We start from the raw sequence: 16,844 nt of genomic DNA on the forward strand, positions 1-16,844 counted from the left end.
CTGATAACAGTTTTAGAATTTATTTACAGGATATATGTTCAGTGCCAAAAAGCTAAGATTAAAATTTAAGCTGCTTTTAACACTGAACGGTAAGGATTAACTAATACTTTATAAATATCTCCTAGGATTTCTGACATTCAGGGGAAATGTCAGAAATGTTAGAGGGGGAAAAAAACGGGGGGGCAGTTAAAAAAAATACCCAGACAACCAAAATTATCCTATGCCCTTTCCCATCTTCTTTACCATATTTTCTATAAAACTGTACCCCATTAATTTACTTCCTCCTAAACAGTTAACTGATGGTTTACCTGATGCAGATAGTATTTTTAAGGTCCTGAGTGGTATCTCACTAAAATATCATTCAAAGGTAAGATCTAGACTAAACACCAAACTGTGATGAAATGCTTTCTAGCTACCATCATCTGAAAATAAATCTTAAAATTTCATAGCCACAAGTCCTAAGATCAACTAGGCCAGTAACTTATTTAAGTAGGGAAACTTGTTTAAACAAAACCCTACCTGGGTTTTCCTGGTGGCTCAGTGGTACAGAATCCTGCTAATGCAGGGGACACAAGTTCCATCCCTGGTTGGGGAAGATCCCACATGTCTCGAAGCAACTAAGCCTGCATGCAGCAAATGCTGAAGCCTACGTGCTTAGAGCCCAGTGCGCCCCAATAAAAGATGCTGAAGTGAGACGCCTGCACACCGCAACCAGAGTAGCCCCCGCTCACTCCAACTTAAGGCCTATGCGCAGCAATTAATGAAGACCCAGCAAAGTCAAAAGAATAAAATAAAATAAATGCTAAAGACAAAACAAACCCTACCAAAAAGCTCAGTGCGCAAAACTTTTTCCAAGAGAAGAGTAGGAAATTCTCCAAACTTTTCTTTCCAGCACACTTCTACCCCAACAAAATCAGAAAATTACCAACTTGGTAAAATCCTCTTATTTCAAAAAAAAGGAAATTGATATCCCCCAAAAGATTAAGGGACTGACTGATCCCAGATCACTCCGTCAATACCACATGGCAGATTTAAACTGAACAACAGATTTGAATTCAGTTCAAAGTAGCACCAAAAAAGGAGGGTTGTAACAGAAACACAGTAACTTAAAATGAGTTCCCAGAGGTCGATTCACAAGGCCCAAAGGCTTTTAGTTTCTTAAACATACCTAAAGACTGAATACCATCCTCCCCCTTTTGCTCTTTCTACTCAGCTGTGCTTCTGCACAACAGATCCCTTAATAAGGTCCTTATAAACTAAGGACTTGATAAGGCAGACATGCTATAATATATAGGCCCGGTAATTTTCAGCCTTTGTTTTAGAATATCCCATAGAATCTTCAGACAATTTTCAGGGTGAGGGTGGATTGAGGGAGTAGGTAGATATTAGTGAGGTCCAGAAATTTTGGTGTCAAATTCCTAATACAATGGGGAATAGACTGCCTTATTTAATTTAGCTAGTAAGCAATCTAATTTATTATTTCCCAAGTAAATATTTATTGAGTGTATTTATTGGGCTTCCCAGGTAGTTGTAAAGAATCCGCCTGCCAATGCAGGAGATGTAGAAGACACAAGAGACGGGCTCAATCCCTGAGTCAGGAAGATCCCCCAGAGCAGGAAATGGAGACTTGCTCCAGTATTCTTCTCTAAAAATTCCATGGACAGAGGAGTCCATGGGGCCGATAGAGTTGGACATGACTGAGCAACTAAACACAAACACACACGCATATAGTTAATGTGGAAATAGTGGGGAACAAACTAAGCAGAACAGATGATGTTGCCACCCAAAATAAAGAAAGCTTATGCATAAGTCTTTCTTATCCTTCCCAGATCGGTAGACAAACAGTTCTCTCTCATACTTTAAAACCAATGATCCACTTTTTGTTTCTATGTACCTGGACTATACCACTCCTAAAACAAGTTCACTCTTTCCTCACCCTCATTCAATAACTACATTCGGCTTTAGAAACTACTCCCAGTAGCCAGACTTCACTCTTGGACAGCCTCCCTGACCAGTTCACCAAGCTTTTTTCCTTAAGAGTCAGTCAGATCCTGAAATCCCATCTCCTCTCCCAAGAAGTCTTAGCTTGAAAGTCAAGTTAATCTCTTTAGCTCCACCCAGTTTGTAACTCCACAACTCCCTCTCTCAACTTCTTAGAATTTTACTCACAGGTCAATTTCATTTATTTATGTGGGTAATCAGCATATTAACTACTGCCCTCATTGGTCTGTGTAAGTGCTGTTCTTAAATAAAGCTACCAAATAAAACTCCACGTACTTAATTTGGAGCTAGCACTGAAAATGCCAGGTACTTATTGCTTTTGTAAAAATGATTTTACATTAAATTCAACCTGATTTGTGAAATTTATAAAACCTCCCAACCTCAAAAGCATTAGGTTAGAGAAGCCAGACACAAATGACCTCATACTGCACAATTGCATTTCCATTTAATTCTAAGAAAAACTAGTAATGGGAAGTAAATCAGCAAGGGCCAAGGTGAAGAGATGAAAATATATGCGAAAGGAAAGAAATTTAAAATTCTCAGGCTAACACAAATTTTTTTATTCTGTGACGAAAAAAGATAGTATTTTAATCAAGGTTTTTCATTTTTCCACAGCAAGGTTTTTTTAATGGATGAGAACCATTAAAAATCTCACATCCGATCATCTCAGATTTCACATTAATCTTTATCTTGTAAGAACCTGGTATTTTCTTCCTAATAATTTATTCTGACTTCCAACCAATAGAAAATTGTATCATTCAATTTCTCCATTAAAAATGTTTATGACCATTGAAAATTTTTTTAAGGATAGTGTCTCTCTGGTTTTTACATCAGAATTAATGTATATAATCCAGTTAATTAAAGATTTGAAGAATAAAAGCTAGGATAGTAAAAGAGGCTACAGTAAATACCATTCCAGTTATATATATGGATCCACTGTATCTGGATCTTTTTGCAAACGTTATTATATAATTGTTGGAAAAGGGCTGGGTCTTAAACAGTGTTTTAGTCTCTATCCTAGGAAGATATTCTTTAATCTTAAAAGTCGAACTTTTCTAAAATCCTTTAATAATTTAAAAGGACCCAATGTCTTCATCTGATCATCATCTATCCTTATTACTATTTGCCTTCACCAATATCCCATCTCCAAAAAAAGCTACAATTTCCCAGATGTGAGGAGTTACTGACCAAGTAACTCAACAGGTTAAAGTTACTTGTCAAACTGCAGTTACATGATTAAGCTTCCTTTTAATACAACTGAGTCAATTTCAACATAGTGTTGCTCAAGCTGCCTTTGTCATTTCCCACAAAATTTCGTACACAGACTGAAATGCAACAAACATTACCATTCTTTACAGGGTTAATTAACACTTCTGGAAAGGACTATGGGAGATTTTGCATAGTAAACTTAATTTCACATCTCATCTGCTGCAGAGATCACAAACAGGCTGTCACTATGCCATCTCTTTCCTTGAACCTCACCACTTCCTGCGGCTTTATTCTAGGCTTTTCAAAGGTTTAATCAACTCGGAGCTGCCAAAGACGGAATCCAGGAAGCATAACTTATGAACCCAAGCAGTGAAAAGGGCAGGAATATGTGCTTGAGTCACGTCGTTCCGCCATTTTCTAAGCGGAGGAGGAAGACATGTTGGAACAAAAACACAACAAAAGAGCAGCCATTTCCCAAGCCAGCTCCAATAGCAACCCGAACTGGCCCAGCCCGGTCACTTCGGCACCCTCAAATCCACTTCGCTGGACAAACCTAAGGGAACAGCTGAGGTGAAAGAAAGCAGTAGGCAACCCTTCCGCGTTGGGATCAAAGATGGCCCGCATACTTTTCACTGCAAATGAAAGAAAGCCTCGGGAAGAATGACCGAAGCTAAACGGAGCAGAGTGTTAACAAACTGAAATCCTAAACTAAGTTGGCAAACTAAAATCTACTGTGATTGTGGTGACTTACGCTTCACCGGAAACCCAGGTAACGCAAATGCCAAGAGCCGGATTCAGCTGGTCCCATTGCCTGCCTCTTACACATTTTCTCCCATTCTGTACTTTCCTCAGAAGATCGCCTGTTTGCTCAAGGATTCTTACCGTATGTGGGGGATGCCAACCCCACCTTGAAGAATCTTATAGAGTTTGCTCTCGTACAGCAACTGGGGATGCCTGGCCTTCTGGGATTCTAGCTTCACTGCCACCTCCTGCAGGGGAAAGAGGGGATGATGGCATCAACATCCTTATGGATTCAATGTCACTTGGCAAAAGAGGGGGAAACGTGCACATCTCCAACTCTCGGCTAGAAGGTGGTGAGAGGCTGGGAAGAGAAAGATCTCTGTAATTATAAAACGAGGCAACCAGCCTCAAAGGCCTCTTCAGGGGGCAGTGACGAAAGCGGCACGTCCTCTAAAGTATAAGAAAATGATTCATCCAGAAAACGTAATGAGGGTTATAAAGAAACCAGGCGATCGGTAGCTGGCCTAATGGGAACAAGAACCCCAGTCAACTAAAAATATAGGAAGAAAACGAGGGGACCCCAGAAATAGGATTTTTCCGTTCTCACCTTAAACAACGGTTTTTTAAAAGTTCGATTAAGGTGTATTTTTAACAAGCTAGGAAACTTCCTAGTACACCCAACCTTTCTCTCGGGTTCTTTCCTTTTAGGGAAAGAGAGCGGGGGAGGTTCCTAAGACAGGAAAACTGGCTCCCTCTGGACTTCCCAGTGCGTGAGTGCGGTGGGAAAAGGCCCGAGCAGTTCGCGGGGCGGGGGAGTGAGGACAGGCGCAGCGTAGTCGTGAACCCCACCCCAGGTGATTACCTCGCCGTTGGTGATGTTGATCGCCAAATAAATGTCCCCGAAGGAGCCAGACCCGATCTTCCGTACCAGTTTATACTTCCCTCCGACAATGAATTCGGCCTTGGAGCCGCTGCTGCTCGCCATCCTGAGAGACGAAGATGGAGGCTGGGGCTAAGCCCCGACACCTCTAAGGGGAGGATGGAGGCCTCTAGGGCTCGACCACGGAAAGGCTGTGGAGAGCGGCAGGCAACAGAAAACGATGGCTCTTTTTCGGCGTTACAGGGCCCAGAATCGGCCAAGGGGAACCTGATCACCGCTGCTGTCAGGTTTTTTGGCCAGGCCGCAGATTGTTGAAGGAGTTCTCGCGGTTACTAGGCTGAGCCACTTGTTTCTGGCGGCCGCCGCTGCCTCGCTTTCCCGGCGACGCCGCGGGCTGGAAAAGGAGAGCGGTGAAGCTAGGGCGGCGATACCGCTGCCACCACTGCCGCCGGCTCCCGCCCGGAGGGACCCCTGTCACTCCGCCGACGCCGCCATCTTGTTACTCCGGCTCCAACCAACACAAAATGCCCCCAGTCCCCGGGAGCCGCTTCTTCACAGCGCAGAGCACTGTGGGAAAGGGATCGCGAGCGCTAGCCCCGGAGGGTCGACAGCAAGAAGGAGGGCGGAACCGGATCCGTGAGAGTCGCGGCCCACGCTCTGAACGTCACTCCGTCACCGCCCAATTGCGCACGCGTACTGCCACCCTGCTTACTGCGCAAGCGTACCGTGGTCTCTTCTAATCCCCGCCCGGGGCCCATTTCCACTTCCGGTCGTCGACTGTTGCAGTGTGAGCTACCTGTTAGTCACGTCAGACCCGCCTGGTTTCTGAAAGGCTTCGCGGCCCCAGGCCTAGAGAGCATATTAGGGAGGAGTCACCTTCATTTTTCTTGGAAGATGGTGCGTCAGGCCTTAAGAGTTGGGTATTGACCTTTGCTCTTTGTTTGAGGCGCTTTTTAACCTTTTGATCTTTACTGGGGCTACTCCCCCCAACCGGCCCATTCCAGTTCAGTATCTCTTTTGAAAGAGGCTATCGCCTCTGGTGGAAAGAAAGAGAAAAGCAGGCCTGTACGGGCTGGATTAGTTCAGGGCTCGGTGTTTTAGCAGTCTAGCTGAGGAGTCTTACTAGAATTCTGCGCTTCAGGGAGTGTTGGATTCCCTATTTTAACAGAGAGGAAAAGAGGGAAAGCAGGAATTAACCCTGCCCCTCTAAGTCTTTGTGTTGTTTACCCACTGATACTTGATACCCAAGGCAGGGGAGAAATCCGAGTAATGTTAGTGGCCAATATATAGTCAATAGAAAATAAGATTTAGAGCCGTGAAAAAACTTGCACATACAAAAGTTACCCTCTTCACAACCCCCACCCCGACAAAGAAACGTGGAAAAATCGTGTCTTGGTCTTGTTGAAAACTGCAGTCTTGACCCAAAAACATTCGGTAGAAAGAACTTCATTATAGAACTATGTTTAAAACTTTACACAATAAATTTTTTTTTTGACTAAAAATTGGTCAGAGAATCAAATCTTGAGCACAATTTCGTTTAGAAAAATTTGAACTGGGAAAATTGGGCTTGGTAGTAATGATAATCTGAAAAGAAAGCTGCATGATGGTGTTTCATTTGCAATATGAATCAAGCCCTGATGGATGAGTGAATCAAAGCCTCGGTTGTGAAAACTTACATAGAAAATCCATCCCAAATAAGATAATTTTTGTAAAACCTGACAAAAATGTAGACTTAGTTGTAGCCTCAATAGCTGATCAAGTAGTAATGGGGTTCATCCTGGAAGATATCTTAAGTGGAATTCCTACATGGTACTTTATTTCTGGCTTAAATATTTGTATTCATAAAGCTCTGACCTAAATGTCTTGAATTTGATAACGGAGAAAACACTAAGGTTTAACGTGACGTTTTCGCGCTAACAAAACCCAAGCCGCCTGACTCCCAAATCAGCACTGTTGGACAGCCTCCTTTGGTGATTCTAAGTGTGTCTGGCCTACTTTAAATTCTCTGCTGTCAGGATTCTGGTGTTTGTTTGCTCTTAAGTCAAGTTTAAGCATCCTGAATTTTTCAAGTTTCCAAAGATGGCTATTATTCTGATTTTTTTTACCACAGCCATCCAAAATTTAATGGATTCCTCAGCTTGAAGAGTTCCCTATATAAGGGGTGGGGTATACATTTAAAGAAATTCCCCCCCCCCCCCAGTAGTGAGGACACAAATGCTCAGCTGTGGATTAGGGTATAAAGGTATGTGTGAAGTGGACTAAATTAGGGATTCCTAGAGGTCTCTGTGTGGACAGGGGCAAATCTAACAAAGTTTTTCATGAGATACCTAGAAAAGAGCAGGATAATGCATTTTTCCATTTATCTAATTTCAAGTTATGCTTCTGAGATTTTACCTTCTTATGTATGTGTTGTTAAAATGCCCTTTTATAAAATGGTCCTGATGGTAGATGGTTGTTTCGTTAATATCCTTGTTTGGCAAAACTAAATGTTCACACTTTATGTCTGCCTTACCCCACCCCCTTTTTAAAACTTTTATAAGCTTTTGAAATCCATACTCTGGGACTCCCTAGTCTAAATAACTTTTAGAAGCCCTTTCACCTGGAGAGTCTTATTTTATGTGTATATTTGGTGTGTCTCCTGACTGGTTGCCTGCCTTCTGTAATCACTATTCCAACATTGACACTATCCAGCAAAATGTACTAAAATATTGCCAGTGGTTATAGCCTTTTCAGATGTGATTCCTTTTTTTTTTTTCAGATGTGATTTCAATAGAAAATCTTAAGATTTAAATTTATTAGGTTAAGAAGGGCAAAAGTTGGGGTTTTTAATGTAGAAATGGAAGTTTTAGGTGTTGGCTACAAATTCAGCCTTCTTATAAAATGAAAGTGTTGTTTGTGGTAACTTTCAGCCTCAGTAATTGAAGGATTACCTGTTTGGGTGCTATTTTAGTTACAAATAAATCATTCTTTTGTTTTGAATCAGTAACAGTTTTAGTGTAATGGAGGAAGTCTTCTACAATGTGCCAAAATGTAATTCCTAACTCCTGGGTCAACTGAATTCACCAAAAATATAGTGTAAAGTGGGCTTCCCTGGTGGCTTGGACAGTAAAGAATTTGCCTGCAATGTAGGAGACCCAGGTTCAATCCCTGGGTTGGGAAGATCCCCTGGAGAAGGGAATGGCAACCCACTCCAGTATTCTTGCCCGGAGAATTTCATAGACAGAAGAACCTGGTGGGCTACTGTCCATGTGGTCACAAAGAGTCAGACACCACTAAGTGACTTATTACTTTCACGTTTTCATAATTTATTTAAGACCTTGAATGAAATTTTTGAGATCACCTATTTCAATAATCTTTTGTTTGTTTGTTTGCGCATGCCATGAGTGGGACCTTAGTTCCCTGACCAGGGATCAAACCTGTGCCTCCTACAGTGGAAGCATGAAGTCCTAACCACTGGACAACCAGCTAATTCCCAATAGTCATACTTTTAAATGTTTTGCAGTCTACACAGTGCTTTCACACATATTAGTTGTGCCCAACTAGGATAAAGTGGCTTGCCCCAAACTGTACAGATCTTAGTGGCAAAGGAAGGATTAGAACCCCAACCTCTAACTGAAAGAAAAGAATTGAAAGGGTAGAAGGTGAATTGGGACAATCATGCCCTGGTGATTTACTTCTGTTTTCAGAGAGATGTCCAAATAAATTGAAAACTTTTTAAAACCACAATGTTTATGCAAAGAAAGGTCACTGGTAACCAGAGTATGTTTTAAGTAAAGTGATAAAGATAAGCAGAAGAGGTGTAGATTGCTGCAGTAAGAAAGAAAAACATAAGGGCGAGGACTTCCTGGTGGTCCAGTAGCTAAGACTCTGTACTCCTAATGCAGGGGGCCCAAATTCAATCCCTGGTCAGAGAACTAGATCCCACATGCCACAACTAGAGATCCTGCATGCCATGACTAAGACTACTGTGCAGCCAAATATTTTTTAAAAAGGGGGCGACCTGCCCATCTCTAGGGTTGTTTGGTACCAATAAGTAGAAAAATAGAATGGCTTAGAATATGTCAAATGCTGCTTCAGGTGTTTAACTGTTACAGAGCTTTGTGCATAATCAGTATCAGATAAGGGAGTTAATGAGGTGACTGGACACTTGAGAACATTAGAAATGTCTTATTGGATCTATTCAGTCTTTTTTCTAGTCTTTGTCAATGGCAGCAATTTCTGTCTTCCTTTCTGGTCTTAGTTCCTATTCTCCCCTTCTGCATTATTCACAAGCTTTTGTGAAAGTGTATAGCTGCATCTATGATAGCGACTTCAAACACTTTTGAGACTTTCTGCAAACATTTCTTTTTATGGTGTTATTAACCATAAATTTATTTAGATTAACTTAATTCTTTGAACACATCTGTGCTTTTGACCCATATGGCTTCAAGATTCTAAAGTTTGTATCTTTCATATATATGTTACCCAATGAACTTTTACACATATCAAATGTTGAATTCTCTTTTCCTTATAAAAGTGACAAGTATTTATTTGAAAAATTTAGATAAATCAGAAAAAAAGAAAAACTTATAGAGATAATGATGAAATGTTAATTTGCTGTATATAAATGGCCAGTATTTGTTTCTATGTGTGTTCTGTGTCTTTTTATATGTATCTTGAATGTGTGTACATTTATTGATACACATGTATACTGCTGAAGAATTGATGCTTTCAAATTGTGGTGCTAGAGAAGACTCAAGAGCCCCTTAGGTTGCATGGAGATCAACCTATCAATCCTGAAGGCAATCAGCCCTGAATATTCATTGAGAAGGACTGACACTGAAGCTGAAGCTCCAATACTTTGGCCACCTGATGTGAAGAGCTGACTCATTGAAAGGGACCTTGATGCTGGGAAAGATTGAGGGCAGGAGGAGAAGGGGGCAACAGAGGATAAAATGGTTGGATGGCGTCATCAACACAACAGACATGAGTTTGAGCAAACTCCAGGAGGTAGTGAAGGACAGGGAAGCCTGGTGTGATGTAGTCTGTGGAGTCGCAAAGAATCAGACACGACTTAGCAACTAAACAACAACAACAACGTGTACATACGTATATTTTATTTCTAAAAATATTGCAACAAGTAGTCATAGTGCACATTCAGTTTGGAGATGGGATTTTCACTTAATGATTTGTTGGAGACATATTTCTCTATATCCTCCAAAATATGATTTTGTAAGAACTTTGTAAAATTTTTAATTGGAGTATAATTGCTTTACAATATTGTGTAGGTTTCTGCCATGCATCAACATGAATCAGCCACAGGTATACCTATGTCCCCTAAAATATGATTTTTTGTGTCTCATATTAAATATGTATCATATTGATAGAACTGCATTTACCAATCCTAATGGAGTATTTTAGTTATTTCCAAAATCTTGCTAGTATAAAAATTTCATTGAATATTCCTATAGCTAAATCTTTGCCCACATCCAGAATTAATTGGTTAGAATTTGTTTTTAGAAATGCTAAAGGATTAAAATCCCTTATATCATAAACAACAACTCCTAATTCTGTTTTTGTCATTTGTGATGAATAAGTAATGAATAAGTATTTGTGGGCTATCCTATCTTTTCATTATTTAGATTTACCTTAAAAGTTTAAATCCTTGTCCTTGAAAGAGGTTGTAAAATTATCTTTTCTGACCAATCATTGTTATTAATTAGATCTCACACACACACACACACACACACACACACACACACACACACACACAACTTCCCTACTCCCTTCCCCATCCATTTCAAAATCTCAAGAATTTTGTAAATGTGTGGTTTACAAGTCTGTGCTCATAAGACTGAAAATGTCCCTTTTATGGACACAGCCAGCAGGACACATTTGTTCCCAATTGGTGAAGCAATTGCTTTCTTTAGCTATGTAGATTCATTTGAAGGAAGGGGGCAAATTAGTTTCCTGTAAGAGTGGCTAAGTCGCATCCGACTCTTTGCAACCCTGTGGACTGTAGCACGCCACGTTTCCCTGTCCTTCACTCTCTCCTGGAGCTTACCCAAACTCATGTCCATTGAGTTGGTGATGCTGTTCAACTGTCTCATCCTCTGTCGCCCCCTTCTCCAGCCCTCAATCTTTCCCAGCATCAGGGTCTTTTCCAGTGAGTCGCCTCTTTGCATCAGGTGGCCAAAGTGTCGGAGCTTCAGCATCAGTTCCTCCAGTGAATATTCAGGGTTGATTTCCCTTGGGAGTGACTGGTTTAATCTCCTTGCTGTCCAAAGGACTCTCAAGAGTCTTCTCCAGCACCACAGTTTGAAAACCATCAATTCTTTGGCACTCAGCCTTCTTTATGGTCCAACACACATCTGTACTGACTACTGGAAAAACCAAATATGAGTGTGTTAGTCACTCAGTTGTGTCCGACTCTTTATGATCCTGTGGACTGTAGACTGCCAGGTTCTTCTGTCCATGGGATTTCCCAGGCAAGAATCCTGGAGTGGGTTGCTACTCCCTTCTCCAGGGGATCTTTCTGACCCAGGGATCAAACCTGGGTCCCCTGAAATGCAGGCAGATTTTTTACCATCTGAGCCACCAGGGAAACCCCATACATGACTACTGGAAACACCATAGCTTTGACTATCCGGACTTTGTCAGCAAATTGATGTCTCTGCTTTCTAATACCCTGTCTAGGTTTGTCATAGCTTTTCTTCCAAGGAGCAAGCGACTATTAATTTTGTGGCTGCAATCACTGTCTGCGGTGATTTTGGAGCCCAAGAAAATAAAATCTGTCCTTGTTTCCACTTTTCCTCATCTATTTGCCATGAAGTGATGGAACTGAATTTAGAAATAATGGCAATCAAAGGATCCTCAAAATCAAGAATATAGTTAAGTATGAAAAACAGGATAATCTCATATATATTCAAATCTCTAATATTTTGCATGAGTTCAAGTATTCCCACAGATGTAAAAGTGTATTCTCACAAAAATGAATATGCAGGTCTTAGAGATGGGGAAGAATTCAAATTGTCACTGTTCCAAAAGTGAGATTAACGCAGACTTTAGTACAGAGGTATTATAAATGCTTGAGTTGGGCTTCCATGGTGGCTCAGACAGTGAAGAATCCACCTGTAATGTGGGAGACATGGCTTCCATCCCTGCTTTGGGAAGATCCCCTGGAGGAGGGCATGGCGACCCACTCCAGTATTCTTGCCTGGAGAAACCAAGTATGAAAACCAGAATGATCTCATATATATTTGAATCTCTCATATTTTGCATGAGCTTAGGTATTCCCACAGACGTAAAATTATTCTCACAAAAATAAATATACAAGGTCTTAGCGATGGGGAAGAACTTAAACTGTCACTGTTCCAAAAGTGAGATTAACCCAGACTTTAGTACAGAAGCATTTGAAATGCCTAAGTTAGGCATTTCACTGTGCTTCCTTGGAAGAAAATGCCTCCTTTGCCACCTATTATGAGTAAAATGTTGCCATCTACATTTCAGAGTAGCCAGGATCCTGAAGTTTTCCTAACTTTAAGAAGAGATCCTGGAAACAATACTAGAGTAGTGGACCCTTACTTTATTTTTAAAAAGTAATTTGGGTTGGGACAGGAGAAGCCAGATTGAATATCCTTTTATTTGGCTTTTGAAGGGCTGGGTTAAATAGTTTAAGGAAATGTATCTTGATCTGACCTAAGTATTCAGAAGAACTGAATCTTATTTTGATTCTACCTTAAATGTTTTCTGAGGCTTCGATGTTGTACCTTCTAAAAAGAGAAGTCAGATGCTAAAGTTCTTTATAGGTTTAAGAAACGTTGTACTATTTACTAAATTTGACTCCTGTATTTTGAAGTAGAAGAAAGAAATTAACATGCTCGTCTCCTGTCATAGCTTCTTAAAATCCAGATAATATGTAACATCCTGATGGGCAGGTCCTTACCCGTTTTCCTTAATATTTGTCAGAAAAATAAAATTATCTAACAGTGAAACACATGGCAATGGATAGATAGTTAGAAACTAGAAGAGATCCCCAAATTAGAAGAGTTTGGGAAATATCTTTTATTTGAAATATTTAAGAAAGAGAATTAAATAATTATCCCTGGAGGTGGAGGAGGAGCCTTACTTAAATGACCTCTGTAGGTCCCTTTTAGTCTAAAAAAATCCCCACTTAGATTCTCTTCAGGGAAAGCACAAAATGATTTAACTCTTCAGCACAGCCTTATTCTTGGCAAGGTTGAAATTCAACAGTGAAAATCAAGGAAAATTTGTTTCATATTCTCTTTGAGACTGTTTCCACTAGCCCAACCCTTCCCTCTCAGAGTCACTTTGAGATAATGCCTGAGGCTTTAACTCATTTGTCTGCAATGAACATTCTGCAGTGTAATAATTGAATGCCAGAGATGTGTCCTGACAGGAAATTCAAATCATTGATGTTCAATGCACAGGTTAAAGACCTTACCAAGGCCAGGCCTTGAAGGGCACTGTAAAAGTTGAAATGCCTAGGTTCCCCTTGAGTTCCCCACTTCACCCCATTTATCTTGTTCTGGTCAGTCTATCTGACCTAGCAGTATTTACCTATCAAATTATATTTTACAATTTCTATTTTAATAACAAACTATTAATTCCTGGACACGAACTGTCATGCATGGCATTTGGGGATATTTGTGTAGCTACCTTTTATTTGTAAGAATTTCTTCAGCGTTTTGGGGTTTCTGAGGTTGCTCTGTCCCTTTTCTCAGCCTTTTTTCTTTTCCCTTGCATTGTTCATTAACAAGGGCATGAAACCCTGCTCCCAATGACTCATTATTACTCACTATAGTAATCTACTTTTCTTTGTGAAGCTCAGTTCAGAAGATGCTTGAGTTGCCATTCTTGAGAACAGGTCCTAAGATCACATCCTGTTAACTCTCATCTCTCCATGCTAATGCCAAGAAGCACTGATACTGATCACAGAAAGTGGAACAGCTGCTTCATTTGATCTTGGCCAAGCCTGACACCACTGCAAGACTTTCTGCAGTAAGCAGAGACTAGGGTCTGACTGGGGGGGGGGGGGGGGGGGGGGGGAGGCGGAGAACTCTGGATTGTAGGCTCCTAATCCACAAAGCAAAGGAAATCGAGGTGTATTTATAGAGCCCTAGAAAGGGCTCATAAAGTTCATAAAGTAATTTGTCATACGCTAAATTGTACTTTTCATGACCAGTTTTAGAGATAGGTAAATCATCCCTTGTTATATTTGAAACTGAGGAAGGCCCTGTGGAGCTTCCAGGCACAAAGGACCTTTTGTCCCCTGTTTTGTATAGGCAAGATTCCATGACCTTCCCTGAGTTCCAAAGTGCGGATTCAAACCAGTTGCCAATTAAGGGAGGAGCGCCAAGAAACTATTTGAATCAAGATTAAAGGGACCAGAGAATCTCATCAACATTAGAGACTGGACCGCCTGAGATGAGATTAAGGGAGTGCAAACCCTACTGTCATCCTAATCTTGTCAGAGACCTCACCTTTAAACCATTGTTATAAAACCTTTATCATATCCTCCCCAGGTTGAGACATAGATTTTTGAGGCAGAATCTCAGTGTGGCTCCCTTTGCCTGCTAAAGCAATAAAGCTGTCCTTTTTTACTTCACCCAAAGCTGTCTCCAAGATTAGATTCGGCACCATACAGAGAGACTGAGCTTTCAGTAACATGTTCATCTTGTGTCTGAGAAAGCTGAAGCTCTGGAGAGGTTTGTTGACTTACCCAACAGCTCTAGCTTTTGTGAACTCATAAGATCCATAGTAATCCTTGTTCTTTCTCACACTTAGCATGTCCTGTTCAGACCCTGGTGCCTGCTCTAGATCTGGATAAGGACTATATTAGCAGTCACTACCTCAGCGGATGTACAGTTGACTTAAATCATCCCCCTCCAGCTGATTGACCCAGCCCTTCTTCAGCTCAACTGACCTCTCAGTGTCAGAATTCTGTCACGAGCTCAAGCAGGATCCGGGTCCTGACTTCCATCTGTGTCTGAACTACACTTTTGACGGCTGACACCCATCTCCTCCATGTCTGATGTTAAGTCTCGAGGATCAGTGAACCAGCTGACAGCTCAAATCCTATAGTCTTTGGCTGTACAACTGGTTCATTGACCCTGGCTGCTGCTGCTGCTGCTGCTAAGTCGCTTCAGTCGTGTCCGACTCTTAGCGACCCCATGGACCGCAGCCTACCAGGCTCCTCCGTCCATGGGATTTTCCAGGCAAGAGTACTGGAGTGGGGTGCCATTGCCTTCTCCACCATGACCCTGGCTACCTGACCTCAATTATTTACCTCCAGTTATCCCTCCTTGACAGCGCTGCATACTTGTACCTCACTAGTGTTAATTACTTCTGCCTCTCCCTCTTTCATATTCTAAAGCCAACTGACGTATTTAAATATTAGTTCCCAATCATACTTTCCAGACCCTCTTTACTTTCTCTCAGACCCTGAACCTGATCTGAGCTCCTAAGACTGCTTCTTATCCGTGGTCTTCTAGGCTAGGGAAATGATAGACCCTTCTAACCTATATGAAACTTGTATTTTTAATATTTTCTTTTGTTGCTTAGAATCTCAAATTCTTGACCTTCTTAGCTTATATTTTCTTGGCCCACGCTATGTCACTGGTTACCATACCTTCTGCTTAGTTGAAATGGGATATGTAAAACCACTGTGTTTAAGGCATAAACCTTGTACAAATGTACCCTGCGGTTGTTATTAGGCAATTCAAGTCAGAGGTGTTCTAACCTTTCTGGTGGAGGAAGACAGGCTGTCAGCTGAAATAGGAACTTAACAGTTATCGCCCAAACCAAAAATAAGACAAGTGTAACAACAATGACACTACCCCAACTGAATTCTTTATGTAGTTGATTCCTTCTGACAAGGTCGCCAACACAGGCATTTAAGATGTGTCATAGAAAACAGAAATAAAATATTCCAGGCTATTCTTAAGGTCTCAGAATCTTTCCTCTAATCAACCTGAAGATACTGAGTTATTAGATGGCACCTACTCTGATTGACTTTCCCATGCCAAGGTAATAATTACTTTCAATGTTTACACAGCATTGTATACAGTCTTCTTACCCATCTTATCTTCTGCCAAAAAAAAAAAATGTTTTTCTAGGGAAAAAATTTCATTATTTTAAATTTTTAGGTGGTGTGACTGAGTCCCAGAGATTTTAGTTAACTTGCCTAAGTGCACTAAATGATTTAAGAGTGCATTTTATACTTGAACTCAGATTTTTATTCTCACTCTAAAGAATCTGCTTTTTTTTATTTCTCTAGCCCATGCATCTCAGAACTGTAAAACATCCTGGGAAGGAAACTACTCGTTTATTTCAAGATTAAGTGAAGATATAAAAGCAGATATCCACTTAACAGATATGCCTCAGAAAGGTATGTTCAAGTATCCACACCAGATTATGGTTTTCAATAATTAGACAATGCTGCCATCTTGTGGATATGCTGGCTTCTATGGCCCAGAATCAGCTAGTTGGACCTGAGCATTCAAATGTTAAATGCCCAGGAAAGGGCTGGAGTTGAGGAACAATACCAGGGGCTTCCTCTATGACTCAGTGGGTTTGATCCCTGGGTTGGAAGGATCCCCTGGAGGAGGAAATGGCAACCCACTGCAGTATTCCTGCCTGGGAAATCCCATGGACAGAGGAGCCTGTGGGCGACAGTCTGTGGAGTCACAAAGAATCGGACATGACTGAACACACACACACATTGTGCTTTCTGAACAAGATCAAGCATTGTTAATATTTGAATGCTATGGACACGACTGAATGACTAACACATATGATATAAAGTCAGTGCATCTTATATTACCTGTTAAGGGGATAACAGAGAAAAGAAAACAAAGATATATCTTTTTCGTATGGATAACCAGTTATTCTTGCATCACTGGTTGAAAAACTTTCTTTTCCTTGTCTTAATTTGAGATGCTATAACAAAATACCATAGATCTGGAGGCTCTCACAGATCTGGGGGCTGAAAGTCTGAGATCCAGGTTCCAGC

At 41.0% G+C, this 16,844-nt stretch overlaps 1 protein-coding gene across 14 annotated transcripts in view; it reads right to left on the bottom strand.

Annotated features, from left to right (window-relative positions):
* The window catches only part of CSNK1A1 (casein kinase 1 alpha 1), a 48,539-nt gene extending 43,137 nt beyond the window's left edge, over positions 1 to 5,402 (bottom strand). For all 14 annotated transcript variants that reach the window (XR_009600700.1, XR_003589464.3, XR_009600699.1 and 11 more), the window contains exons 1-2: positions 4,814 to 5,402; positions 4,093 to 4,199 (exon numbers count right to left, since the gene is read on the bottom strand). Coding sequence is in view for 9 of the 14 variants with exons in the window: in XM_027970392.3 (XP_027826193.1) it covers positions 4,093 to 4,199; positions 4,814 to 4,936 (230 nt within the window). In the remaining 5 variants the exon portion in view is untranslated. The remainder of the gene's footprint in view (positions 1 to 4,092; positions 4,200 to 4,813) is intronic.
* Positions 5,403 to 16,844: the final 11,442 nt, after the last annotated feature.

This window comes from Ovis aries, chromosome 5 (assembly GCF_016772045.2).
Source record: "Ovis aries strain OAR_USU_Benz2616 breed Rambouillet chromosome 5, ARS-UI_Ramb_v3.0, whole genome shotgun sequence".
Lineage (NCBI taxonomy): Eukaryota > Metazoa > Chordata > Mammalia > Artiodactyla > Bovidae > Ovis > Ovis aries.